The 24330-nt window shown below is 39.1% G+C and overlaps 1 protein-coding gene across 2 annotated transcripts in view; it reads right to left on the bottom strand.

The window, feature by feature from the left end:
* GLRA2 (glycine receptor alpha 2) overlaps positions 1 to 24330 on the bottom strand; it is a 135363-nt gene that overhangs the window by 68601 nt on the left and 42432 nt on the right. For both annotated transcript variants that reach the window (XM_050905870.1, XM_050905878.1), the window contains exons 5-7: positions 20613 to 20695; positions 19218 to 19355; positions 16261 to 16475 (exon numbers count right to left, since the gene is read on the bottom strand). In XM_050905870.1, coding sequence (XP_050761827.1) covers positions 16261 to 16475; positions 19218 to 19355; positions 20613 to 20695 — 436 coding nt within the window. The remainder of the gene's footprint in view (positions 1 to 16260; positions 16476 to 19217; positions 19356 to 20612; positions 20696 to 24330) is intronic.

Raw genomic sequence — 24330 nt, 5'->3', positions numbered from 1 at the left:
TGACCAAGAGACAACAACATAGGGAGATGATAAATCACATAAATGATTATGTGAACAGTGTTGAAATACTAGCAGCAGCTTCCCTCTAATGGAGCACTGGAACTAGCAAGAGCACACACAACAACATACATGTGTCAGCTTTTAAATTTGGAACAAAATAAAAATCATTCAATAAGGAAGGGCTACCACATATTTGCTGGGGTATGGTTTAGCTCTTTGTTCTCCTGGGATCTCTGTGGGTTTTTCTTTCAGCTCAGACTACATGTCCTGGGATACGTTCTCTTAGAAGGAGCAGGTAGTGCATTATAGAAGGCAATAAAGCATCTGAAATGTCAGGGAAGGACACAGAAGAAAGAGGACTATGACACAAGTGATTCCCAACTTTCCTGAAGCAATTGCAATAGTGTATCCAAATGGAAACACTTCAAGCTTTTCTTGGATGTTTTTATTTTGAATCATCTGAAGAAAAAATCCCTGAGTTTTCCATTAAAAGAAGATACTTATCTACAGAATGTTGATGTAATTAAAAAAAATAAAATTCTTCCATTAAAAAATAAATATACTCAAAAAACGTCTCCAGTTGGTAAATTAGCCAGAGGATTTGTGTCAGTTTAAAGGAACTGAAGATTTGGCCTCCTCTCTGAAAAGCAGATCTCAGTTGTATGGTGTGTGCTTGCTCCATGCATATGAAAGATCCATGGATCTGATGATAATACTGCAGAATTTATCCAGGAAAGCTCAGCTTTTTATTTTCTGTAAGGTTTTAGAATCTCCCCACGTAACCTGTTGGGCACACTGAAGCAAAGGCCTCAATTAAATACTTTATATTAGATTCTGAGACACACTTGTAACCTTGTTCACACACTGAACTCTAAATGCATTTACACAAAAAAATACCAAACAAAATATGACCCCAGTGAGTAAGAAGCTCTGAGATTATATACTAGACTTGAGCATTGGTCTTCTGCACAGAGGGAGAGATACCTCCTGAGTCAGAGACTGGCGTGTGCCTTGCATTTGCCTCTGCCTCCTTCAAACATATAGAATCACAGTGACATCCACAAAGGCCTGAAAATCCACTATGTGAATAAATGCAACCCAGAGCTCTCATAAAGTAAGGAGCATTACATAAATGCTCTATGCATGGCAGACCTATGCATAAATGGAAAAATGCCACTGGTATATCACTCAAAATTATGTGAGAAAACCAATATTGGCTCCAATCAGTATGCAATATGACCGTTTTATATGCAGGAGGATTCGATAAGATTAGTTGATGACAATCCATTCTTGAAATGCTTACATCATTTTTACCTGGAAATGCTTGCACTGAAGAAATGACTAACTAATATAAGTCTTTTTCTCTGATTTCCTCCTAGAATGCACAAAACCATGTACCAGTTTATGCTGAGAACTGATTTTTTAAATTCACTGTAAAGTTACATATCTACTGTTTCAATTATTTCTACTTTGTATGTATTCAATTTTCTTTTCTGATTTACAGCTCCTAGAGTCAAACTGAGTCCCTGTGATTGTGCAGTTCTTTGCCTGTAAAACTGGTACTAGAGACCGAATTATGCCCTGTGGGCAGCCCCACTGGCTCTGTACAGGACCTTAGAGTCACCTCCTGTAACTTATTTGTCTTAAAGATTAACAGATGTGTAACAGACTGTAATGAAACAAGGGTTTGGATACCACCTCATCCACAATTCATTCACTCTAATCCATGTCGGCACTGCATGCGAAAAAGAATGAGGAGGAAAAAATTGATTTCTTTTCCTAAATACAACAGGTTTGACCTTAATCACACACAAATAGTAGATGCAGGTAAGAAGATTCTCACATAGCCGCTTGTCTGGAAAAAGAAATAGAGCTTAATGTTTTGAATATTTCTGTATTATGATGCACATTTTACTATTTTTCACGGTGTGTGTTTGGGATTGGATTTACCTCACACCACTTCAGACATCTGACTTTCAGACTGGTCACCCTGGCTTCCCTTGTCAGCACTTGCAACAAACAGTTTATCATCTGACCTACCTTGCATACCTGTCTGAGTGTCAGAAAAATTTGGCAGTGGAGGTGCCTCCTTCTCTCTGTTGACTAGAAAGGCAGTCTAAAACAACTTTCAGCCACGTCAGTTTTGACAGCTGGATCTCACTTCAGGTTTACAAGTCCAGCATTTACTTTCTGATTTAAAAATGGTTGTGAAATACAGATGTATATAATAAAGTAGCCATCACTAGTCTAAGTGGAAAGAATTGCTCTGGCTTTCTCCAGAAAACTTTAGAAATGCAAATGCAAATAGGAAACAATTTCTTTCCATTATGGGCTATTTTACTCTTTCCTCAATCTGTTATTACAAACCACAGCTGAAAAATAATCCTCTATTCATATTCTTCATATACAGCTACATATGAATATTTTCAGCGCATGTACATCACTAGTTGATTTTAAGCGATAACTATTAAGGGTCTTGTTATTTATTTCCTCCTCTCTCTTCACCGTGCCCCCATATGTTAAGCAGCTTTTTCTTTTTCCTGTGCATTTTTTATCTTGCATGGACAGAAAAGTAACTCTTTACATTATTACAGTTCCTCAAATCCAAAAACAAATCTACATTTTTTAATTTTTACTATTTTTAACATTGTCTTTATTCACTTTAATTGATAATAGAAATGATTGCCTATCCAGCTTTCCTTATAATGAGCTTTTTCTCCTCTCAGGCTAATGTTGCCACTGGAACTCTGCTGTCTCGTAATTAATGAAACTCATAAACTTCTCTTTCATGTGTTCCATCTTCATCCACATTGTTCCTATTTGATGCTACAAAGACTTCTTACAAAATCGTACTTCACCTCACCTATACACCCAAACCGTCAGCTGCTTGTCTGGCTGGGGACCTGGGAAGCTCTCAGGCAATCACGCCTCTCCCAGCTGCACTAGACTCTATCACTATTTAACTGGCTAAATGGACATAAACTGCCATTTTTCACAACACCGTCTGATACTCCTTGTAAGTTACTACTCGATTTAATCTAACTTTTCCATTTTTATTTCAATTTAGTTCTCAGTATACCTTCTTACTCCACAAACAGCAAGAAAATTCACAGAAACTTTCAGAGTCCTGCTTTTTGTCCTTATTTACAGTCTGATACTTCTTCAGCTACAGCTTTCTCTGTAAGTTTCCTCCCACTGAGAATTAACCATTTACAATCAGCTGGTGTCGTGGTTTAACCCCAGCTGGCAACTAAGCCCCACACAGCCGCTCACTCACTCCTCCCCTCTGGGATGGGGGAGAGAATTGGAAGAGTAGAAGTGAGAAAACACATGGGTTGAGATAAAGACAGTTTAACAGGTAAAGCAAAAGCCACGCATGCAAGCAAAGCAAAACAAGGAATTCATTCACCACTTCCCACCGGCAGGCAGGTGTTCAGCCATCTCCAGGAAAGCAGAGCTGCATCACACATAACGGTTACTTGGGAAGACAAACACCATCACTCTGAATGTCCCCCCCTTCCTCCTTCTTCCTCCAGCTTTACATGCTGAGCATGACGTCATATGGTATGGAATATCCCTTTGGTCAGTTGGGGTCAGCTGTCCCGGCTGTGTCCCCTCCCAGCTTCTTGTGCACCCCCAGCCTCCTCACTGGTGGGGTGGTGTGAGGAGCAGAAAAGGCCTTGACTCTATGTAAGCACTGCTCAGCAATAACTAAAACATCCCTGAATTACCAACACTGTTTTCAGCAGAAATCCAAAACAGAGCCCCATACTAGCTACTGTGAAGAAAATTAACTCTATCCCAGCCAAAACCAGCACAGCTGGGTTTTCAGAAAGCAATAACTTGTCCTAGCCTATATGGCATAAGCACAGATTGTCACAAATGTTTTCTTATTTACTAGCACTAAGTCTGTTACAACCATGCAAGAGTTAAAGATCTTAATAACTGCAATTCCACAACCATCAAACTGGCCAAATTTGGTTTTTAAATACCATTTATGGCATTACAGGAGAAGTAGAAATAGGCATTACTATTGAAAAAAGCGCTTAAAAACCAGGTAAAACGAGAGGAAAGTGAGCACCAATCAATAGAAACAAAAAGTCCTGGAAAAATGTAGAAAAATATCAGAAGAAAGAAAGAGTGGTAGAATTATAAACAGTGACAGGAACAGTATAATTAGGATTACTGGGCACTTCCAAACCAAATGCTTGTGAAAAGAGCCCAGTACCAGGCCACGCTGCTGGAGTCAAGGAGGGGGCACATCTGTAGGCAGGGTGGCTGTACCGCGCACCGCAAGTGGTGCTGAAAGGGACTGACGATGGAGCATCGGCTGTGCAAAGCTGTGGGGAAAAGGTGAACATGACTACTGAGACTATAAACAGAAGAGAGGAGGAGGAGAAGGAGGAAGAAAGCTGTATTAAGAGTTTCCACGGTACCATAGTTGCGGTTGCTGTATTTTAAAAAATTCTATTGGCACAGTGAGGAAGATACAAGATTGAAGGCTGAAGAAGACATTGTACGAGTGAGAGACAAAAGAAGCTCAATCTGTTCAGTTTACCAAACAAGAGATCAAAAGGTTGCTCGATTTCATCATAGGATGTCTTGAATGACACTGGGTCTGGAAAGCATTTGTAGACCAGACAAGAAATGGATAGCAAGGAACACTGGCTAGAGGGTAAAGCCAGAGAATCCCCAGTCTCTAAAAAGCATTTCCCTTTAGGAGTGTGCATGGGTAGTTATTGAAATAAACTTCCAAACTTCATTTTCAAAACAAGACTGCACACTTTTAAGACATGCTTAAGCCAAATATAGCATATTTATAGAACACAACTGTAAGAGCAATTGGATGCAAAAACCAGTGTTATCCTTGAAGGCCACATTGTCCCATCTGGACTCGGAAAAAAAAAAGATCTATGATTTCTAGAAGTCACTAAGCCACATCAGAATAGAAACAACTGATTAAACTATGCTCTGATGACTTGAAGCTTCATATGCTGTCTACAACGAGCATGGCTGTAGCTCACTATGAGGCAGTTGGATTTTATTCTCTTCTTCTCAGAGTATTTCAGTGCCTGAGCTTGCTCTTGTGGCTGCAGTAAGGTTTTAATTAGAGCAATTTTTCTCTGAATTATTAATATTATTTAAAGTTGAAAAGTGCCTACCAGTATCTCAGTAAATGTTAAATCTGAGTGGGATGTGGTTTTTCCCTTCCCTGGGGATTTTTGACATTTCAGAAATGTCTTCTAAATTAGAATAAAAAAGAAAATGTAAAAAAAGTCACAAATCACAAATTCGATTTTTTAAAATCACGTCAATTGAACCATTTCCATAATTTCCGTTTTCACATCAAACTTTTCAGATATTTTTAGATTGATTAACTTTTGACTTCCAAGTAACAAGGCAGTTTCAAAAATAAAAAAAGATGTCTTGGAGAAATCAGATAGTGGTGGTTGGGAGTCAACAGCAATGGATTAGGAAATTTTTCCAATAAATGAGAACATTATTCTAAAGTACCCTTTGCATAGCTTCAACAAAGGGACTTTTTTTTACAAAAAGCAGTTCCTCAGAGAAAATGCCTGACCCCATCTAAAATGTATATCATTGCTGGAGCACAGATCTAATACAATGTGTACTACATAGACAAAGAGGAGTTAGGAAGAACTATTTATTTGATTTTAGCTGAAAATAGCAGAATTTGGTTTTAGATGAAAATATAGCTGAAAATTAATTTTCATTCTCTCTTCAGGGTGATTTTCAGTTGTCTTGCAGAAGAGCATCTCAAAAAAGTATGAATTACAAAAAAAAAACCATAATGAGGACAACGGCTAGCACTGGCAAGGATTTATTTTAAAAGTCTGTTTCACAGATGGCAGACAGAGGAGCTGGGTAAGATGCCTTTGAACTCTGCTGCGGTCAACAGCGGCTATTGATGCTGTCTTTCCTTAGCTAAAAGGGAAGTACATCTGGAGGAAGTCAGCCTAATCACAGAGATTATGAATGAAACCAGCCAGATGAACTTGCCATGAAGTGCAGTTCCCATATTCAGGCAATACACAGTGTTTTAATTAGATATGCCTTTCAATTTGGGAAAAGCTTTTACTGAATCCTCATTAATGTAAGAAGCTAATCAACTTTTATAGCTGCACTCACCAAGAGAGTTTTAGCTTTAAACAGGTCACCATGAAATCATTTGCCAAGCTACAAGTCTTGCCTGGAAGCATGTGTAGTACACACTTTTTTAACTTGTTGCGAAACATCTGTTTCCTGTTCCAGTCAATGTAGAAAAAGATAAGAAGTCACCTCTATATGCAGTGGTGTGGTTGGCACGTAAGACTTCTAGCATGAACAATGAAGTGTTTATCCCCATTCTAACAGGGCATTGGAAATTTGGTAAAAAAAAATAAAGTTCTCATTTCTTATTTTCCAAAAAGACAACACTACCCAGCTAAAATGCACACTACACCATTACTAAAGAATGACAGATGAACCAACTTCAGAGAGAATAATTAACCAATTAAGAGAATAATTATGTCTTATTCTTCCCACCCACTAGATGGGACAGATAGAGAAAGCAAGACATAAAAGAAGACCACATTGCTTCCTAGAGTAGTATTTTAGCCATTTTGAGATACACAAAAGCAAGGTTGTTTGGGTTTTTTTCATACTCAGGGATAGATATATGCATAACTGAGTTCTTCTGCGCTGTTATCTTCGTGGCATAACCCTGTCATCCTTGATTTTGGGGAGCCCTGGTAAGAAGTAACAGCAGCGGTAAAGCCTGAGCATCTGAACGCTTTAATTCACGTCATTCCCAGTGACAAGGTTTTGTTTTCATTCCAAGCAGATTCTGTTTCTGCTGGAAGGTTCATGAGACAGCAAAATGCAGCCAACAAACTCATAAAATAGATCTTGTCAGACAACTACAGCTTCCTTAAAAAAGCGAGCGAGTATTTAGATTGTTTGAATAAGAAAAAGCAACAGAACACACTGTCTAACTCTAAGAGTTCTTATTATAATCCTGACATTTGGGCTGCTTCACTTTCTTAACTTCTCATTTTTTCTTTGTCAGTTCCATGCAAATTTAAACTGTTCTTAAGTCAGTTTTTGATGAGCAGAGCCCACTCAAGCATAGAGTGGTGCATTCCTGGAAGGTGGTAGTCTCATTGCTGTCTGTGACCATCTACATGGTTCCCTGGAAAATTAAGAGATGTTTTTAAGTTGATCATGGTGGGCATCAGTGCCTTCTGACCACAGATAAATTTTAAAAGTACCGCTGTTCATCATATTTTAGTACAAATCTATCAATAAAGTGTTTCGATTGCCATTACGTACACAAAGAAAAACGCCCTTCCGCAGAAAAGAGACGAAAAATGCAACCATTTATATCGCTGAAATACTTTAAACTAATTTTTAGTTTCTCAGTAGATCATCTGTTAATAGAAATAGTTTCTCCCGTATGTGACAGATATTGATATGTTCTCATTATAATAGTGTCATTATTGATAATTATTTATAACGTAACTGTACTATCTTTTCTGTGAATACATGCACTGAGGAACATTCGTTATATGTTTTCCCTTTTTTGTAACTTATATTTTCTGCTGTGATTTAGTCACTTATGTTTCTCTTAGACGTACTGAGAGTTCGGGCTCAATTCTCCAGAGCCTTAACCTTTGGTAGAATAAGGAAAGACAACACGCTATGTCTATTTCTCACAGGCAGGGAGGCCTAACACCAGATACAAGCTACTGAGGATCAAAGCTCTTTGCTCTCATGCTCCCTTCTCTTTGAGACAAGATATCTCAATTAACTCCAAACTTCTAGGAAGAAGAAATAAGGAGGAAAAGAGACTACTTCATCAGGGTTTTAAACTTTACTACCAGGCTCTGTAAATAATGACGTATTCTAGAGTGCATGACTATATTTCCATGCTTTTAAAATAAATTATATTGTTTTCTTGACAATGCCTAGTTTAGAATTGTTTCATTTCCAAAGCTGATTTTACCACAACAAAAAATAGTATGCCCCACTACTGGCAAATTAAAGTCATAGTTATATCATAACACAGATACCATATGTAAAAACAAGTGACTGAGTCACTTAGTTCCTCCTCCTGCAGAAGTTAGTTTGATGCGTCCATGAAAAAAAGTAAATTGCGCCTCTGTTTTATTTGGGGGGGAGAAGGAGAGGAGAGGAAGGGGTTAATATTTCTAGGCATCAATATCAACAAACAATTTTTTGTCCCCCAGAAACATTTCCCAAAGGAAAAAAAGACCTGTCATTCAAGCAACGGAATTCAAACAGTTGCACTGTAACTCAAAGACAACTTTTGAGGAGTAAGATGTCAATGGCCCAGCCGCCTTAACAGCCACGTGCAGCGTGCACTGATGTTCAGACTGGAAGGCGGCAGCCTTAAGGTACACCGCAAATGAAAGTGGTTTTTCTGGACTCCAGGGGGTCCCATCAACATTATTTCAAATGAAATATTAACAGAGGATATTCATAAGTAATAGTCCTAGATGATCTAATAGAGTCAAGGCTTGCAATTACTTGAAAATGAAAGAGCCACAACAGCATACGTCGTTGCTTCAGAGCGGGTTTGCAGTGCTTATGTGTGTGAAAGAGTGGCATGGAGCATTCCTCAGAGAGCCGCTAAAAGCCACCAGAAGGTCCTGGAGGGTGCGACAATGAAGCCAGAGAGCCCCAGTACCCTGCCAGGGTTATGAAACAACTGGCAGACTGGTGTGCACAATAACTTCAACTCTTCTCTGATGCTTGAAATAGGCTCTGCTGAATGCCAGCCCTCCCAGATGACTGCATTATAAAACCTGCTGAAGAAGCGCCAGGAGTACTCAAACTACATCCCAGAGGTATTCAGACACATCTTATTGCATATTTTTAGCTGTCACGCATGGCAGCAACTACTGGTTTTGTAGTACAGTAAATACCACTGTCTTCACTATACAGAAAAGTAAGCTTTGAAGTTTAGATTAGTACAGTGGAAAAAGTGACTGATTTACTCAGTCTTTTATTTTTTACTTTCATAGAGTAGAATCTGCTATAGATCCTAATGTATTAGTCTTTATCAGACAACATACCTGTCACTATCTCATCAGTCAGCTTTGCACAGAATGAAGGGCAGCAAGAATTTCACTAGAATCCATACATAACTACTGTAAGACCCAAAGATTGACCAGGACACCACGTGTCTATGGCCAAGCTAAACAGAATAATGTGGCAATTTCTAGCAACCAATTTAGGTGCTCTGTTTAACATCTACATCCTTTTTCCTCCTGCTCTTCTCACAAAAAGCATGGATCCTGCTGGTTTTTGTCTTCTTACCTGTGCAGCAGACCCAAATCTTCAGTTTTACAGAACTGGAAATGGTTGTGGAACAGAAGAAAAGAATTTCTTCCTATAACGGATGCATGATCACAGCATATATAACTGTGCCAAAGCTCCTTCAACGTCTTTTTAATTGAGATACTGCTCCCAGTGAAGTTGTAACTGCATAGGTTAGCTGTGTAAGTATCTACCTAGATCTCAAAGGTGCAAGATTTGCAAGAAGACTAGGTGATGTAGGTGGAAGCAGCAGAGAAGTTTCTGGGCACCACACACTTTCTTCATCAGAGCCAAGCATGTATTTTCAAGCTGGTATTAACATGGCCACAATGCTATTGATACTTGAAGTGGCTAGAAAGTTATCTCTGGTACATCATGTATCACCTGATACACGTACCACATCTTCTGCTGCAGTTCAAACATTCTCTTGCCCTCAAGCACAAACACATTAATACCTTGCCTCGAAACCACTCATGAGAAAACATAAAGGGGAAGAAGTAACAATAAAGAAATGGAATATGAAAAAGCTGTAGAGCAGAATCAGAAAACACCTTTTTTGAATTATAAGTTATGAGCAAGCGTTTATAAACAACTTGACAGGAATTTATTTTATAGTATTTTGTAGGACTGCTTATTTTACACACAGAACTCTATATATAGTACAATCAGTTTGTACTCAAGTAATTGCTTCAATAAGTTGCAGCAAGCAAACACATGCTCACTTACTTATGAACCTTGTTTTATTTTGGAACTTTTTTTGTTGAAAAATAGGTTCAGTCTATGTGATTTCCTTTGTTATGTAGTGTAGAACAGATCTCTGTATCCAGATTCAAATACTGTATGGAATATAACAATGGATATTGAAAACATTGTCTGAATACAAGATTTAATTGTACCTAGCTTTGCCAAGCTCAAAAAAAAAAAAAAGAGCTAAAGCAGGTTTCATGATCCCTTAATATAAGTAAAAGAAAAGTATGTAACATATGTTATATGTTAAAACTGTAATGGGGAGGGAAAAGAAAGCTATATAAGAACATTGGAAATGAACAGAACATGAGAGTGCTAAAACATTTCCATGTAGGCACATGACTGAAGAGATCCTCATGGTTACCTGACAGAGCAGCCTGACTTCCCAAGAGTTTGGACAGCATGTCCACTTTTATTATGGTCAAGAAAACTGACAACCACTAGGATGCTTCTTTTTAAATCCACTCAAGGCCCCTGAACAAGTTTTTTTAAAGTGGAAATTTGTTTGCAGTTCCCCTATCAGAATACATAAATACGTGACATAGGACAGGCATATTAAGTATCACAGTAATGTTTTAGGACCATCAGGTCTCCAACAAGAATTTGTAAACATCTGATAAAAATAGGGTTGGTTTAACTATTTAAGCAATGTGTGAAGTGCTCAGACATCCATATAAGCCAAGTGCCCATTAACATATCTCATGATTGCTGAATTACTCCTATATTTCCTCTTCAGATCCTGAGACTAGAGTAAAAGTAATTTGTCAAAAAATTGCTTCCATTCCAAGTTACTTCATTATTGCTTTTTTACCATAATGCCGCACCAAAATGTATCATCTCTGTGTTTTGTTACATGAAAGAGTAAGCTATCACCTCAGGTGCTCTACTTCCTATGAAAACAAATGAACACAGAATAATATCATCTCTGATAACAGCATCTATTCCTTTTTCTTTATTGTTATTTCTCCTCATTTCTTCCTTTTTTTTTAAATTTTATTATGGCATCATTTTAATCTTAATTCAAAATAAAAAATGTGCTGTGTTCTTGGAGCTTCTTTACTTGATAACTTTTGGCATTCAAAAAAGGAGAGATTACTTTCTCAGACTGGTCTGCCAGAAGCCCAAGAATCTTGAAAAGTCTCCAAATATGCTGGGGATAGTGGACAACACATAAAAGCAGTCATTTAATGCCAAAGGGGATAGACTTCATTGACTTTGGTTTTGCAAGTCTCTGCACCTATTAGAATATAAACCTTTTAATACATTTGGTAATGCATTTAGTGATCCAGAGCAAAATGAAGTGAATGGAAGAACTCCCAAAGGTTTTAGTGAGCTTTGAATGACACTTTTTTTCTGCACAGATTGCTCCCTGGGGAAGGAACATGTATCCATTAGGCACTGTGCATTGAAGTAACACAATACGAATGCTATGCAGCTGTGTAAAATACAGTTGCTATCACATACTTGACTTAAACTATCCTCAAATGTTTTGCTTTATGGTATTAAAAGTAATTCATTCATTTTCTTGGACTGTTGTTGCTAAGGTTTGGTTTATATAAGTGTTTTAAGAAGAAAGCAATCTGAAAAATACCCAATTACTAGCACAGCAGAGAACTCGGTATTCTTTCAAATGCCTCTTTTGAAAATGCTTTAAAACTTTTGATTCTGTTGATTCAACAAAAGGGAAGTTGTTTAAAAATAAATAGAATAGTAAGAGAATGGTCATTCAATGCTCTGAAGAAAAGAACTGTTTTCTAACACTTCTTAACAATTCTGTGCTATTGTACCTTGATGTCTTCCCCTTCACTCCCCCAGCGTATACACAGCTGGGACCATAAAATAAGTAAAGGCATATTCTATGTCTCTGTGTCCCTTATGATACCCAGACATTCCTTAGTTCATATTTTGATGAATACATACTGCCGTTTTGTGCCATGGGTCTGATACTTCCAGAAGGCGTTGGATCTAAGCACATGCTGAGTATTGCATGGATGTACGGTAGGTTGCATTAGATTCCTGATTTGTGTGCCACAGAGTTTGTCTGCAGAGATGAAGTCCAGCAAATCCTAGGTGCAAGGGAGCTCCCTGGCTCATGCACAGGACTTGCACAGAAAGCTCAGGGTTTCCTGAGGGTTTCATTGTGGATGTTTGGTCACGCTGATCACCCAGCTGGCAACCAGGATTTCTGCTCAGCTGGTTGATCGGCAAGAGCTACTGGTATAGCTGGGTGCACCAACATTTATCTAGCCAAAGTTTCTAAGTGGAAAATGATGACACAACCAGAGGAATCTGGACATAGAGTATCAGATGTGGATAAGACTTATAAACATGAATGTGTGGGAAGGCGAACTGATCATAGGAACCCTGCTATTTTGGATCACCATTCCCGGGCATCCCAGCAATGGATTAGCCAAACTGGAGGGAGCGTATTCAACCCCAGCTTTCTGGATGAGTTCCTTACCACCCCCTAACACAACCAGTAAGGGTAACTCTGGTTACAGGACCCCTCACTAGTCTTCTGTAACAAACACAAAATAATTTCATTACTATAAAAGAGGTTGACACCATGGTGAATATTTCTCTGCAGATACTCCCTATACAGAAAATCATTATTTCATGTCCATGACGGAAGCAGGACACGATATTGTTCAGCTTATGCTAAAACTGTAGAGGAAGAGAACATTTCTGCTTTGTGAAACAGGCACTGCAGGTCTCCCTTCCTAGAACAGTAGCTTTGTTGGGATGGAAACTCTCCCATGGTTTATTCTTACCTTTTGTAACAAAGAAATCAACTTTGTAGAAGAATAAGGAAAAAAAAATGCATACTGATTTCTTTATTATTATGTTGCTGATATTGGAATTTGACCTTAAATTCTTAGCCAGAATTTCAAAATACTCCGAAGATAATAATTCCATAGAAATACTACAAAATTTACCAAAGAAATATAATTATATTTCATTTGGAAGAGGCTTTCTAGATGTTTCTCTTACGTGCAGCAAACATGAGCCTTAACTGGAATTAATTTAGTTCTTTCATTTCTTTTTCTTTCCTTTTCCTTTCTCTTTTCTTTTCTTTTCTTTTCTTTTCTTTTCTTTTCTTTTCTTTGCAGCAGTCTCAATCTTATGTTTAATTTTCAACAGCTGAATGCCTAATGTCTGTGTTGCTGTGACCTACCATTATGAAATCTGTGTATCAAAATGAATATTAGTTATTAATATGGAGAAGAGCAGTTTTAAGCAAACAGAACTCTGTCATGTAATCTTATACCAGGGTTGAGAACAATATGTAGGTAATTACTTCTAAACAGTAACACTTTCATCGTTTAGATAGTAACTTGGAAACAGACAAAAAAACTAACCAGGAATCTTATCACTATTCTTCTTTGCCTTTTTTAGGTAAAGGAATTATTCCCTTTAAAGTTGGCGAGTTTTGATGCTTTGTTGTTTTTTGTGGTAAATGTCTACTAAAATAGAGAAGAACGAGAAGAAACTCTTGGCATGAGACAGTGGGTAAATTAAAGGTAAAGTTAAGTTGTATAAATGTGTGTTAATAAGAACAGGACACAAAGAATGATGGGGAAAAATATAACTTGTATTCAAATCTAGGCTGCTTTCACAAAGCAGAGTTGCATTTGTTTTTTCAGTACTTTTTCAAAAATAACCCTCTTGTCATGTCTTATTCTGTTAGATATTCATACTTGGAGCAATCTTTGACAACCTAACTTCCTGTGTCTTGGCAATACATAGACAGGACTTAAAAAAACATTACTTTTAAAGAGTCATTTTGGGACTTCAGATTTAACACTGATTTGATTCAATTCTTTTCATATTTTTACTTCTAAACGCATTTCAGCCAGACAGATTTTATTAAGAAATACAATTTTGGTATTAAGTTACAGATAACTTTTTAAAATAGCTAGGTGCCTGCAACAGCAACAGCAACAGCAAGAAAAGCTTGCTTCTTTGTGTAAGGAATCAGATACTGGTGATGAGACCTGTATGGTGTTACATGGCTCTACAGCTACATGTGCACACAAAGCCTGTTTTGAAGCACTTTCGTTTTGGTCAGTCCTGTGTTTCTTCAGGCACCTGAGTCATCCGAGGTGGGAGTCAGCTGGCAGGTATGCTAGCATTTACTTAGAACCACATTTTTAAGTCAACCGGTGCACCTTCAAAAGCCCCCATGAGGATTAACTCACTTATATAGAGACCAAAGCTGTAAAGTGCAGCTCAGCTGAATTATTACACAGTGAAATTGCAACAACCGTGTGTAGCCTGACTGAAATAAGTGTGCTGGGCTCCCTGGTGAGGTACTTTTCCTTAGTGTCTATCTTCTGGCAAAGGAACACAGCAGGAAAGAAGATGGAGTAGGGCCAGAGCATCACTGTTCTCTGACAGCTGCTGAGATAAATGTATTTAATCCTGAGGCTGGAGAAGAACCTCTCCGATAATCAAATAGCCACAGTCAACATATTCTGGATCTTCCCATTTCTTCCACTCAGTAGAAGCCCAGAAAATTATCCAGCAAATACTTTTCTACTCAAACAAGGCAGAATACAAAAGGAAGAAACATTTCAGCTGGATCAAAGCCATGTGAGGAAAAGTCTTTCTAAAGCGTTAGCATTTTCGGCGTACTAACATGCAGAGCTTCTTGGCAGGGTATGTTTGCCCAGTTGAAAATGTGGGTGGAAATCTCCACTACAGTGATTGTACCATCTCTAATTCTTAAGCCAGTTAATTTGGAAGAAACTTGGAATATACCACATGCAGTTGTGTTGTACCATCTAGACACAGTCTTCAGTGACTCCAAACTTGCTATCTACAGAGCCTGTATGCTCCTTGCTAAGATTATCTCTTTGTTGACTTTCTTTTCAAAGTATTCACTTGGTAATATTGACTGAATTGTCTGAACAAATGTTTAAGAAATTATCCATTTGAAATTCTGAGTTAATATATGAAAGGCTTTGAGTTTGCATGGAAAATTACACATATCTCCAAGTGAACAAGTGAAGCTGAACCAACTGTTGTAGTCACCAGATTTTTAAGTGATACTTTCTCATTACCAACAGAAGAGTAACACAATCTGTGCAGTTTTTGAAGGTGCCCTATATATGCTCCGCTTGAAAAAATTACAGTATTTGGAATGAGACTAAATGTGATACTGAGGGTAAAGTAGAACAAAATACAACATGCTTTTTGGAATGGATCGTGATCTATACAAACACTCAAAATTTGTGGTTTTCATTGCTGCTATGATCGCAGTCCCTGTGATGCTGGACTGCTGTAAAGAGGACTCTTCAGGGAGTATATCTCGTGACTCCTTAGACTATTGTAAACTGACCTACCTCTTCCAGAAAATTGTACAAAACCTGAGCATGCACATGAAATTCTGCTGGGAATGCTATCAGCAGAAGCATTCACGCTGTGCCTATGCTGAAAAGAGCTGTCAGCCTGACTGAACAAAGAATCCAGTCTGTAATCTGTAAGCCCATCTACAGCATCTGGCCTGGATTAAAAAGACCACAAAATTTGAGTGAGAGGATATTTTTGTGCATAGACAGGATGAAGGTCTGCAGATGACACTTGAATGAGAACATGGACAAATTCTGCCATGAAGCAAAGACATCAGCAGTTCCTTACTGAAAAGATTCTCCAGAGAAATCTTTTAGGTGTATACATGTTATATAGATATGCATTTTATATATACAAATATATATTTTTATGTATATTTATATATACATTGAACTAAGTGCCATATCTAGAAACATCAGGATATTTGAGAGTCTAACAGTCCAGCAAAGACCAGAGTTTATGAAGTCCCTAGTCAGATAGAATGTCCAATTTTCATGAAAGTGCTTTCAGAAATCCAGTCAGGTACCTAAATATTTCAGAAAATCTGGCTTCTAACTGCTGAAAACTAGAAGTGTTAGAAACTAGTAGAAACTAGTAGAAACTCATTAAAAAGCCATACTGTTGAACCCTGCAGCCGTTCCGCAAACCAGCAGAAACCTGCCTTAATCCAAATGCAAGGGTATTGCAACATCACGCTGTTACCGCTTTCTCATGTATCCTTATCAGATGCATGTTTACACAGATCTTTCAGAAACTTCAAAAAGTAGTACAAATATTTCTTGTTAATAACATATTGGTGGTACAAAATTATTTCCTTACTTTTGGGAGGGAAGCTCTCGATCCTGAGCTTTGCGTAGTCATTGTCAAAACTGTAGTGATACCCAGTGCGACTCTAGCTGGAGCAGCATCCATGTTGATCCAGAAAGAAACCCAGGACAAAATGACAATCAGCAGGCTAGGAATGTACATCTGGATTAAATAGTATCCCATCTGACGCTCCAAATGAAACTTGACTTCAATGCATGTAAACTTTCCTAGAACATGAAATTACTTTCATAAATGCTTTTTGCACATTTTTCTCTTGTTTTCTGAACATGTTAGATGCATGGCCTGTTTCCTAACCTAACACTATAAGCAGGTCCTGATGATACACAAATGTGAGTCAGCCATTTGTTGCACACTAGCTTGGGGGGATGCATGGGACCCCTGAAGCAGACTGTGCCTAGTTCTTCACATTAACTGAGAAAACAAGTATTAGCATGGTTGTTTCACCTCTAGAAAATATAACATAATGTTTCTTTTCTCAAAATTTAATGAGATTTTACTTCAGTCAATATAATGTTTAGTATTAAAAGGAGACAGCATTTTGCTCTTTTAATGACATGAGATTAAGCAAACGTACTTAAACAGGCAAATTGTAAACTACTAGTCTTACAGTTCTACAGTAGATCACACCCCTTCTCATTCTGGTCATGCCATTTGCCTGTGTCTGTGGATTACATCTCACAGCAGAATCAACTCAAAGCCTACTTTGAATTTTGCCAAAAGTCTACCTCCAGGAAACCCACAACAATCTCTTGTGGGAGGCGAGTGATTCTTCAAACAACAGATAGCTGCTCCACAGGGGTAGCGGAGGACAGAAGTTTAGGATTGCCTGACAGTGGAGCTAGTTGTGCAGCGGGGGATGCCGAGTCCTGAGCTGCAACAGCTCATCAGCTACTAATCCCATCACTCTGTGCCGCTCTCCAAATCGCTGTGGTTTAGGTACTGTGAAGGCTCTCACTCGAGGCAGACTAACCTGAGTACAAGAAAGTCTGTCTTTCCTGAAGTGTCATGCTAATGGTTTCAAAGGACCCCTTTTGTGTTGGTTGGTCAAATTCATGAAGATGCATTGTTCCTCGTTCATCCTTTCAGGGGAAATTAGATTTTTTTGCTCCGTTTTGTGATGTACGCTTATTTTTCTGCTAGGCTAGAAAGCTGAACGGCAGGGTATGAGAGTTGGCACAAAGGACAATGTAGAGGCTGTTTGACAAAGAGAGGAGGGGAGAAGAACTGAATAATATCTTTTGACAGGACAGCAGCTCTAAAATGAGTGACTGGACCTGTGACCCTAAAGGCAGACTCTGAGACCTGGATAGTGACTGATCCTGACCAGTCTGCCCATACAGAAGCAGACTCGAAAGGGGTGGGGTGGCCACGTGTGGCAGCAATGGCATGAGAGTAGCCCAATCTGTTGAATGCTCTCCAGATTCCTGCGGCACAGCCTGGACAGTGTGGGTAGGAGAAGGCTGAATAATACAGCTTTTATCCACATTTAAATTTCACACCAAACCTGAAGGAGCATACTACAGAGAAGACAGTAATGTGGGTGCCTGTAGGCAAAGTTTTCTTTTGCTTGAATACTGCTTTTCAGTTCCCCTTGCCAGGCTACACACTTTTAACTTTCAGTAACTACACATTTATTTTGTTTAACTACATGTAATGGGAGCTACTAATTGGCATTTTTATCCTTTGTGGGGAATCTTCCTGGGTATGCAAGGAAGCTATTGCCCATGCTCTCCCTTCTTTCCTAATTTCAGTGTTTGACCCTGCAAAGTGGTTATCATCTGACAGTAATTAGAAAAGCAGATGAACTCACTTATTCAGAGTTTGAGTCATGTGGTGGGAAATGGCTAAACTTTGTATCAACCAGATTACAAATGGGTAAGCTCTGTCTATTGGAATTTACTCTTGGTTAATACACTCTCCTCTTTAAGTGTGAGAAAAGATAAGAAGTCACAGCAGTCCCCCTTTCCACAGGTCTTGGACTGTGGAATCATAAAGTTTTCCTTCCTTGGCACTTTGGGCCCCAAAATGAGAAGCTGCATTTATAAAAATTAAAACCAGTAATTTTCTTTTCATAAGAAACGAACGTGACTTTATTTTTGGCAGAGGCAGATCCTCTCACGTTGTGCTATTTCAGACTGAAACAAATGTATTTGATGCAACCAGATTAGCTCTTATGCTGAAAAGATGAAAAAGCTATTTTAGATGAGAGGGATTGTATCTAATCCCAGCAAGCACCCATCAAACTGTTCTTTAAATGCTGTCCCTATTAAATAAACTCCAAGTAGCTAAATCAAAATTTTAACAGAGTTCTCTCTGCTCTGTAAAGCTACAGATAGAAAACACAGCATTTGAAACTTCAAAATAGCAAACACAAGAAAAAACATCAGAGTATTAAACAAACATTTAATTTCCCAACATTTCATGTCTGTACACTATTCAGATCAGCAATGAAAGCATTGTCCTTTCAAATACTACATCTCATAAATTAGACCACACATAAAAGCTGGTGAAAATTTGATGTTTTTCCTCATTGGCAATTTGATATGCTGGAGAAATAAATCAAGTTCAGAAAAATCAGCCCTTTAAAAGTGATGAATCAATATTTAAGAAAAGATTCAGTTTGTTTAAAAAATTTCATTTTAAGGAAATCAAAACAATGAGATTTTTTATCAATTTTTTAAGATTTAAAATTCTTTAATGATTTTAAGGATATTAGAATATGTATCTTAGAATATCTTTAGTGAAATTAAAGGAAATTTGGAAACAAAATCTTTCAAACAAACAAAAATAAGAGGGAGAAAATTTCATTTTTTCACATTTAAAAGTAAGTGTGGCTGAATCAAATTTTAATTTCAGGTTTTTTTTTCATTTTACCCATCTTTTCCCTTTACAAACTGACAACAGATACCATTAGAGCAATTAATAGAAAAAAGTAGAATAATGCTTACCAGTGTTGTAATGTTTTGTGCAATAACCAAGTTCTTTATCTTCTTTCAAAATAAACTGTGGCAAGGTTAAACCCTCTGCAACTTGCACAGGTCCATCACTTAGCCACTCAAATATCAGATCATTCATAGTGTAGCCAACTACAATAGAGAAATCAGAGTTTGTTAGACAGGAGCTGACCGGAAAACATCAAAAGCAAATATTATTATGTCTGAGAAGCATGTCTTTTATTGCAATACATGTTATCTCAGTTATATTTTTAAACTCTCTGATGAACAACAGCACTATTGCTATAAGTTACCAGTTACTATTACTGCACTATTACTTTATTAAGAGCAACAAGTAACACCATTATGTTCTGAAATACTGCCCTGGTTTGCCACTGAAAAATAATTTTGCTGGCCCATCAAAGATACTGTTTACAACTGAAATGTCATTTCTCTGTGTCTATGTATCAGCCTGCATTTTGCTTTATTTTCATCATTCTTTGATGATGCTGTTGGCATGCACCAACAAAGCAAGGATTTCTAGACTGCAGAATGCTGGGCCCTTACCGAAAAGAAAACGGCAGCTTTTGTAAACATGTGAACCTACCACTGAGAGGTGTGGAGGGGAAAGAGAGGCTTCAACTCACTGAAGTGTCTTTTTGACTGCAATGGCTACATCTTTATGGGTAAATTAAATAAGCTGTGGCTACTCTCTGGGCACAAAGGCAGGTGGTAGCCCACAGCTCATACCCATACAGCTAAACCCATTCTCCCCTTGCCACAAAAAAACCAAGGTGGCCTGGTACCTGCTGACTATTGGGAATGATCGCTGGCACATGCGGTTATCTGAGCTGCTCCTGTTTTTTTCTGATTGTTACCTGGTACAGGTTAAAACAGTGCCACGGTGTGTGCTGACAGCTACACGGTACAGACGGGTGTGTGCTGGTAGCCAAGTCCATGCCTTGGCTGTGTTTAGCTTACCAGCATAAGTATACTAATAGGACCTCTGCTTCATCAGGTATGTTGCTTCCATTTTTCAAAAGACCATAGCATGTCTCGATCAGACATAGTTAATCTCTGGCTGTGGACTAATTGCTCTTACTTTCCTGAGATTTAATAATTTCTTCTGCACAGAATTGCTGTGGTTATCCCTGGAAGTAATGCAGCCCTGATGGGTGAGGTGATGTGCCCCAGGAGGGGGAAAGGGAAGGGAGCAGGAACAGCACAGAGACAGGGCACCCACACAGTATGGTGATGGACAGTTAAAGCACTGTTCCTCCATGATTTTCCCTTACAAAATAGGAATATTGAGTCTCACCACATAAATATGACAATGTAGGTACTATATCTAACCACCGAATATTATGGTAAAATTTTGTTCTTTGATAGACAAAGCAATTGGACACTCACAGCTCTCTAGCTGCATTGTACATGTCTGTACATCCATAGGAAAATTCTTCAAGTCCATGGGACAGGATAAGGTTAAAGTAAGCCTAAAATTGGAGGGGGGGAAAAAAAAAAGCTATTGTTAGAATAGCTGTAGAAATCTACAGGTTTTATCCAAAGCCCCATATTTAGAGTTTAAAAGATCAAGACCAAATCTTAACACCTCAGAGGCTGGGCTCACTCTCCCTTCTAGGCTTTTAAGGACATAAGAGCTGTGAAGACAGAGCGTGTAAGCAAACCGGGTGCTCGCTGGCTGCATTGGCTGAGCAGAACAGGGACAGCGAAGACAACATCAGGACAGCAAGAAATGCTCTCCACTAATGTACCAATGAATCTTTTATGTATCATACTGAACCCAAATAATGCAAAAGCTGAAATGACTGATCATGGGACACACATTTTTAAGCTTTGTTTTGGAAAAGCAAAGGAAAGAAACAACAACCACGGGTTTTATTCAACAGAGGGTGCTTCTGTTGTGTATGAGGCCCATTTCCAACCCTTCATTCTTACTTCTTAGCCATTAAAAGAAAGAAAAAAACATCATGCAGTAAAAGCTAGAATCACATAGCATTAAAAGATAAAGAGTGCAGATAGAAGAAAGTAAGCCTAAAGGAACATTATCGTACAAAATAAATTTCTCTTTTAATTTTTCAGTTGTTATTATCCCAGACAAAGCATAATTTTACTTGGATGGGAATATTCTTAATCTTTCTTTCTTTCTTCTTTTTTTTTTTTTTAGTTCATTTTACTTTTTCACACTTGATTAAAATTTGTTTCAAGACTTCTCCTCTGCTTTATTTCTTTTCTTTTTTGTGTGGGGAGAAGAAACCCTTTTTAACAAACCAAGATACCAGGATGACATAATTACAAACAACTAGCTGCTCTGAAAAACAGAAGAATTGTTAATATTTTGGTTTAAATCATATAAAAAAAGCACATTTTTATTTCAGATTACCTTCAGCACAAGAAACACTTTGACACAAAGAAAGCAAATAAATAAAAACCTCTGCACCCATTTACCATCCAGGACAAGAACTAGATTGTCTGATTTGAAGGTACACTGAAACATTAACAGAGTACAATGAGAATAATTTTTTAATTATGCCTGTGGAACCACAGGCCAGCTGTTAACCTTGAAAGTATGTTGTCCCACAGAAAAATGTGATCTCTATGGAGAAATACTTCACTAAGTTCTGTCTCCCATGGTGATTTTGTGCTTCTTACCACATACAGATGATTCAAGCTCTTTCAGTCTATTTCCTCACCATGTGAATTTTTGGGGATGGCCTGACTGGGCCTTCTAGCCATACTGTCCTGCCATCAAATCACTATGACAAGGAGATGATATTTAGGTAACTGAGATCAAAATAGTCTCAGCCTGATCAAAAAACACATTCAACATCACTGCTTTTGCCTACTTGTGGGCTACCTAGAGAAAGTCATGTTATTTTCCTCTTGATAGAGTCTTCAGTGTACACAATGATAATATCAGGAAATTAGAGATTGGTTTTCTGTGGCAGTGAAGTGCACTGAGATGAAGAAAAGCCCCCAGTAGTCCTCTCAACACTGCATAGTAAATAAACTCCCATTTAACCTTTGGGAGCAAACAGCATAAGAATTTGTATTGGGTTTGCATAGCAAGGTTTTGGCAGCGGGCGGGCTACAGGGGTGGCTTCTGTGAGAAGCTGCTAGAAGCTTCCCCTGTGTCCAGTAAAGCCAATGCCAGCCAGCTCCAAGATGGACCTGCTGCTGGCCAAGGCCGAGCCCATCAGCGACGGTGGTAGCGCCTCTGGGATAACATATTTAAGAAGGTGTATTGGGTCTAGCTGAGATGGAGTTAATTTTCCCCACAGCAGCCCTCGTAGTGCTGTGCTCTGTATCGGTAGCTAGAACAGTGTTGATAACACACCAGTGTTTTGGCTGCTGCTGAGCAGTGCTCCCACAGCATCAAGGCTGTCTCTCCAACATTGCCCCCCCACCAGTAGGCTGGGGGTGGGCAAGATCTTGGGAGGGGGCATAGCCAGGACAGCTGACCCAAACTGACCAAAGGGATATTCCATACCATATGACGTCTGCTCAGTATAAAAGCTAGGGGGAGGAGGAGGAAGTGGGGGGCATTCGTTTGTTTACATTTGTCTTCCTGAGCAACCACTACGCGTACTGAAGCCCTGCTTCCCAGGAAGTGGCCAAACATCGCCTGCTGATGGGAAGTAGAGAATAAAATCTTTTGTTTTCCTTTGCTTTCGCGCGCGACCTTTGCTTCTGCTTTATTAAACTGCCCTTATCTCGACCTACGAGCCTTTCGTTTTATTTTCTACCCCTGTCCAGTTGAGGAGGGGGAGTGACAGAGCGGCTTTGGTGGGCACCTGGCATCTGGCCAGGGTCAACCCACTACAGAAGGGGAAAAAGAAAACTGTGCAAGGGCAACTTCAACTGGAGAGAGAAGTGAGAATACATGAGAGAAACAACTCTGCAGACACCAAGGTCAGTGAAGAAGGAGGGAGAGGAGGTGCTCCAGGTGCCGGAGCAGAGATTCCCCTGCAGCCCATGGTGAAGACCATGGTGATGCAGGCTGTCCCCCTGCAGCCCATGGAGGTCCACGGTGGAGCAGATATCCACCTGCAGCCCGTGGAGGACCCTACGCTGGAGCAGGTGGATGCCTGAAGGAGGCTGTGACCCCGTGGGAAGTCTGCGCTGGCGCAGGCTCCTGGCAGGACCTGTGGACCTGCGGAGAGAGGAGCCCACGCTGGAGCAGGTTTGCTGGCAGGACTTGTGACCCCGCGGGGGACCCATGCTGGAGCAGTTCCTGAACTGTAGCCCATGGGAAGGACTCATGTTGGAGAAGTTCATGAAGGACTGTCTCCCGTGGGAGGGACCCCACGCTGGAGCAGGGGAAGAGTGTGAGGAGTCCTCCCCCTGAGGAGGAAGGAGTGGCAGAAACAACGTGTGATGAACTGACCCAAACCCCCATTCCCCATCCCCCTGCGCCGCTCAGGGGGGAGGAGGTAGAGAAAATCAGGAGTAAAGTTAAGCCTGGGAAGAAGGGAGGGGTGGGGGGAAGGTGTTTTTAAGATTTGGTTTTATTTCTCATTATCCTACTCTGATTTGACTGGTAATAAGTTAAATTAATTTTTTTCCCAAGTTGAGTCTGTTTTGCCCAACGGTAATTGGTGAGTGATCTCCCTGTCCTTATCTTGACCCATGAGCCTTTCGTAATATTTCCTCTCCCCTGTCCAGCTGAGGAGGGGAGTGATAGAGCAGCTTTGGTGGGCACCTCGCATCCAGCCAGAGTCAACCCACCACAGCGTTAAAAAAAAATTAGTCATCTAGAGAAAAAAGTATATCTAGTAGACATATAAATGTCATTGAAAATCTGCCCTTTACTCACTTAAATATTTTAAGTGTCCTGCAAATGTTAACTAGTCTCATTTTTACTAGGTAATTTCCTGCATTAAAGGTTCAGCTAATTAAATTGCTAATCCCTAGTAGTAACAAAAGACTGCATCTGTGTTTTTTTCTGAAATGTTGCTATATCAAACCCTCTTCCTTCTTTTCATCGTCTTCTAAAAATGGCTTAGATGTTTTAAGTTCATTTCAAACATGCCTTTACGCAAAAGCAGCCTTTCTAAATATGTCATTTGTTTGTAGTCATTGAAGTAGGCATGGCCTATCCACTCCTCAG

The sequence above is a fragment of the Gymnogyps californianus genome, chromosome 1 (assembly GCF_018139145.2).
Source record: "Gymnogyps californianus isolate 813 chromosome 1, ASM1813914v2, whole genome shotgun sequence".
NCBI classification, from domain to species: domain Eukaryota; kingdom Metazoa; phylum Chordata; class Aves; order Accipitriformes; family Cathartidae; genus Gymnogyps; species Gymnogyps californianus.
The sequence above is the reverse complement of the archived record's forward strand: the minus strand, read 5'-3'. Positions and strand labels throughout refer to the sequence as shown.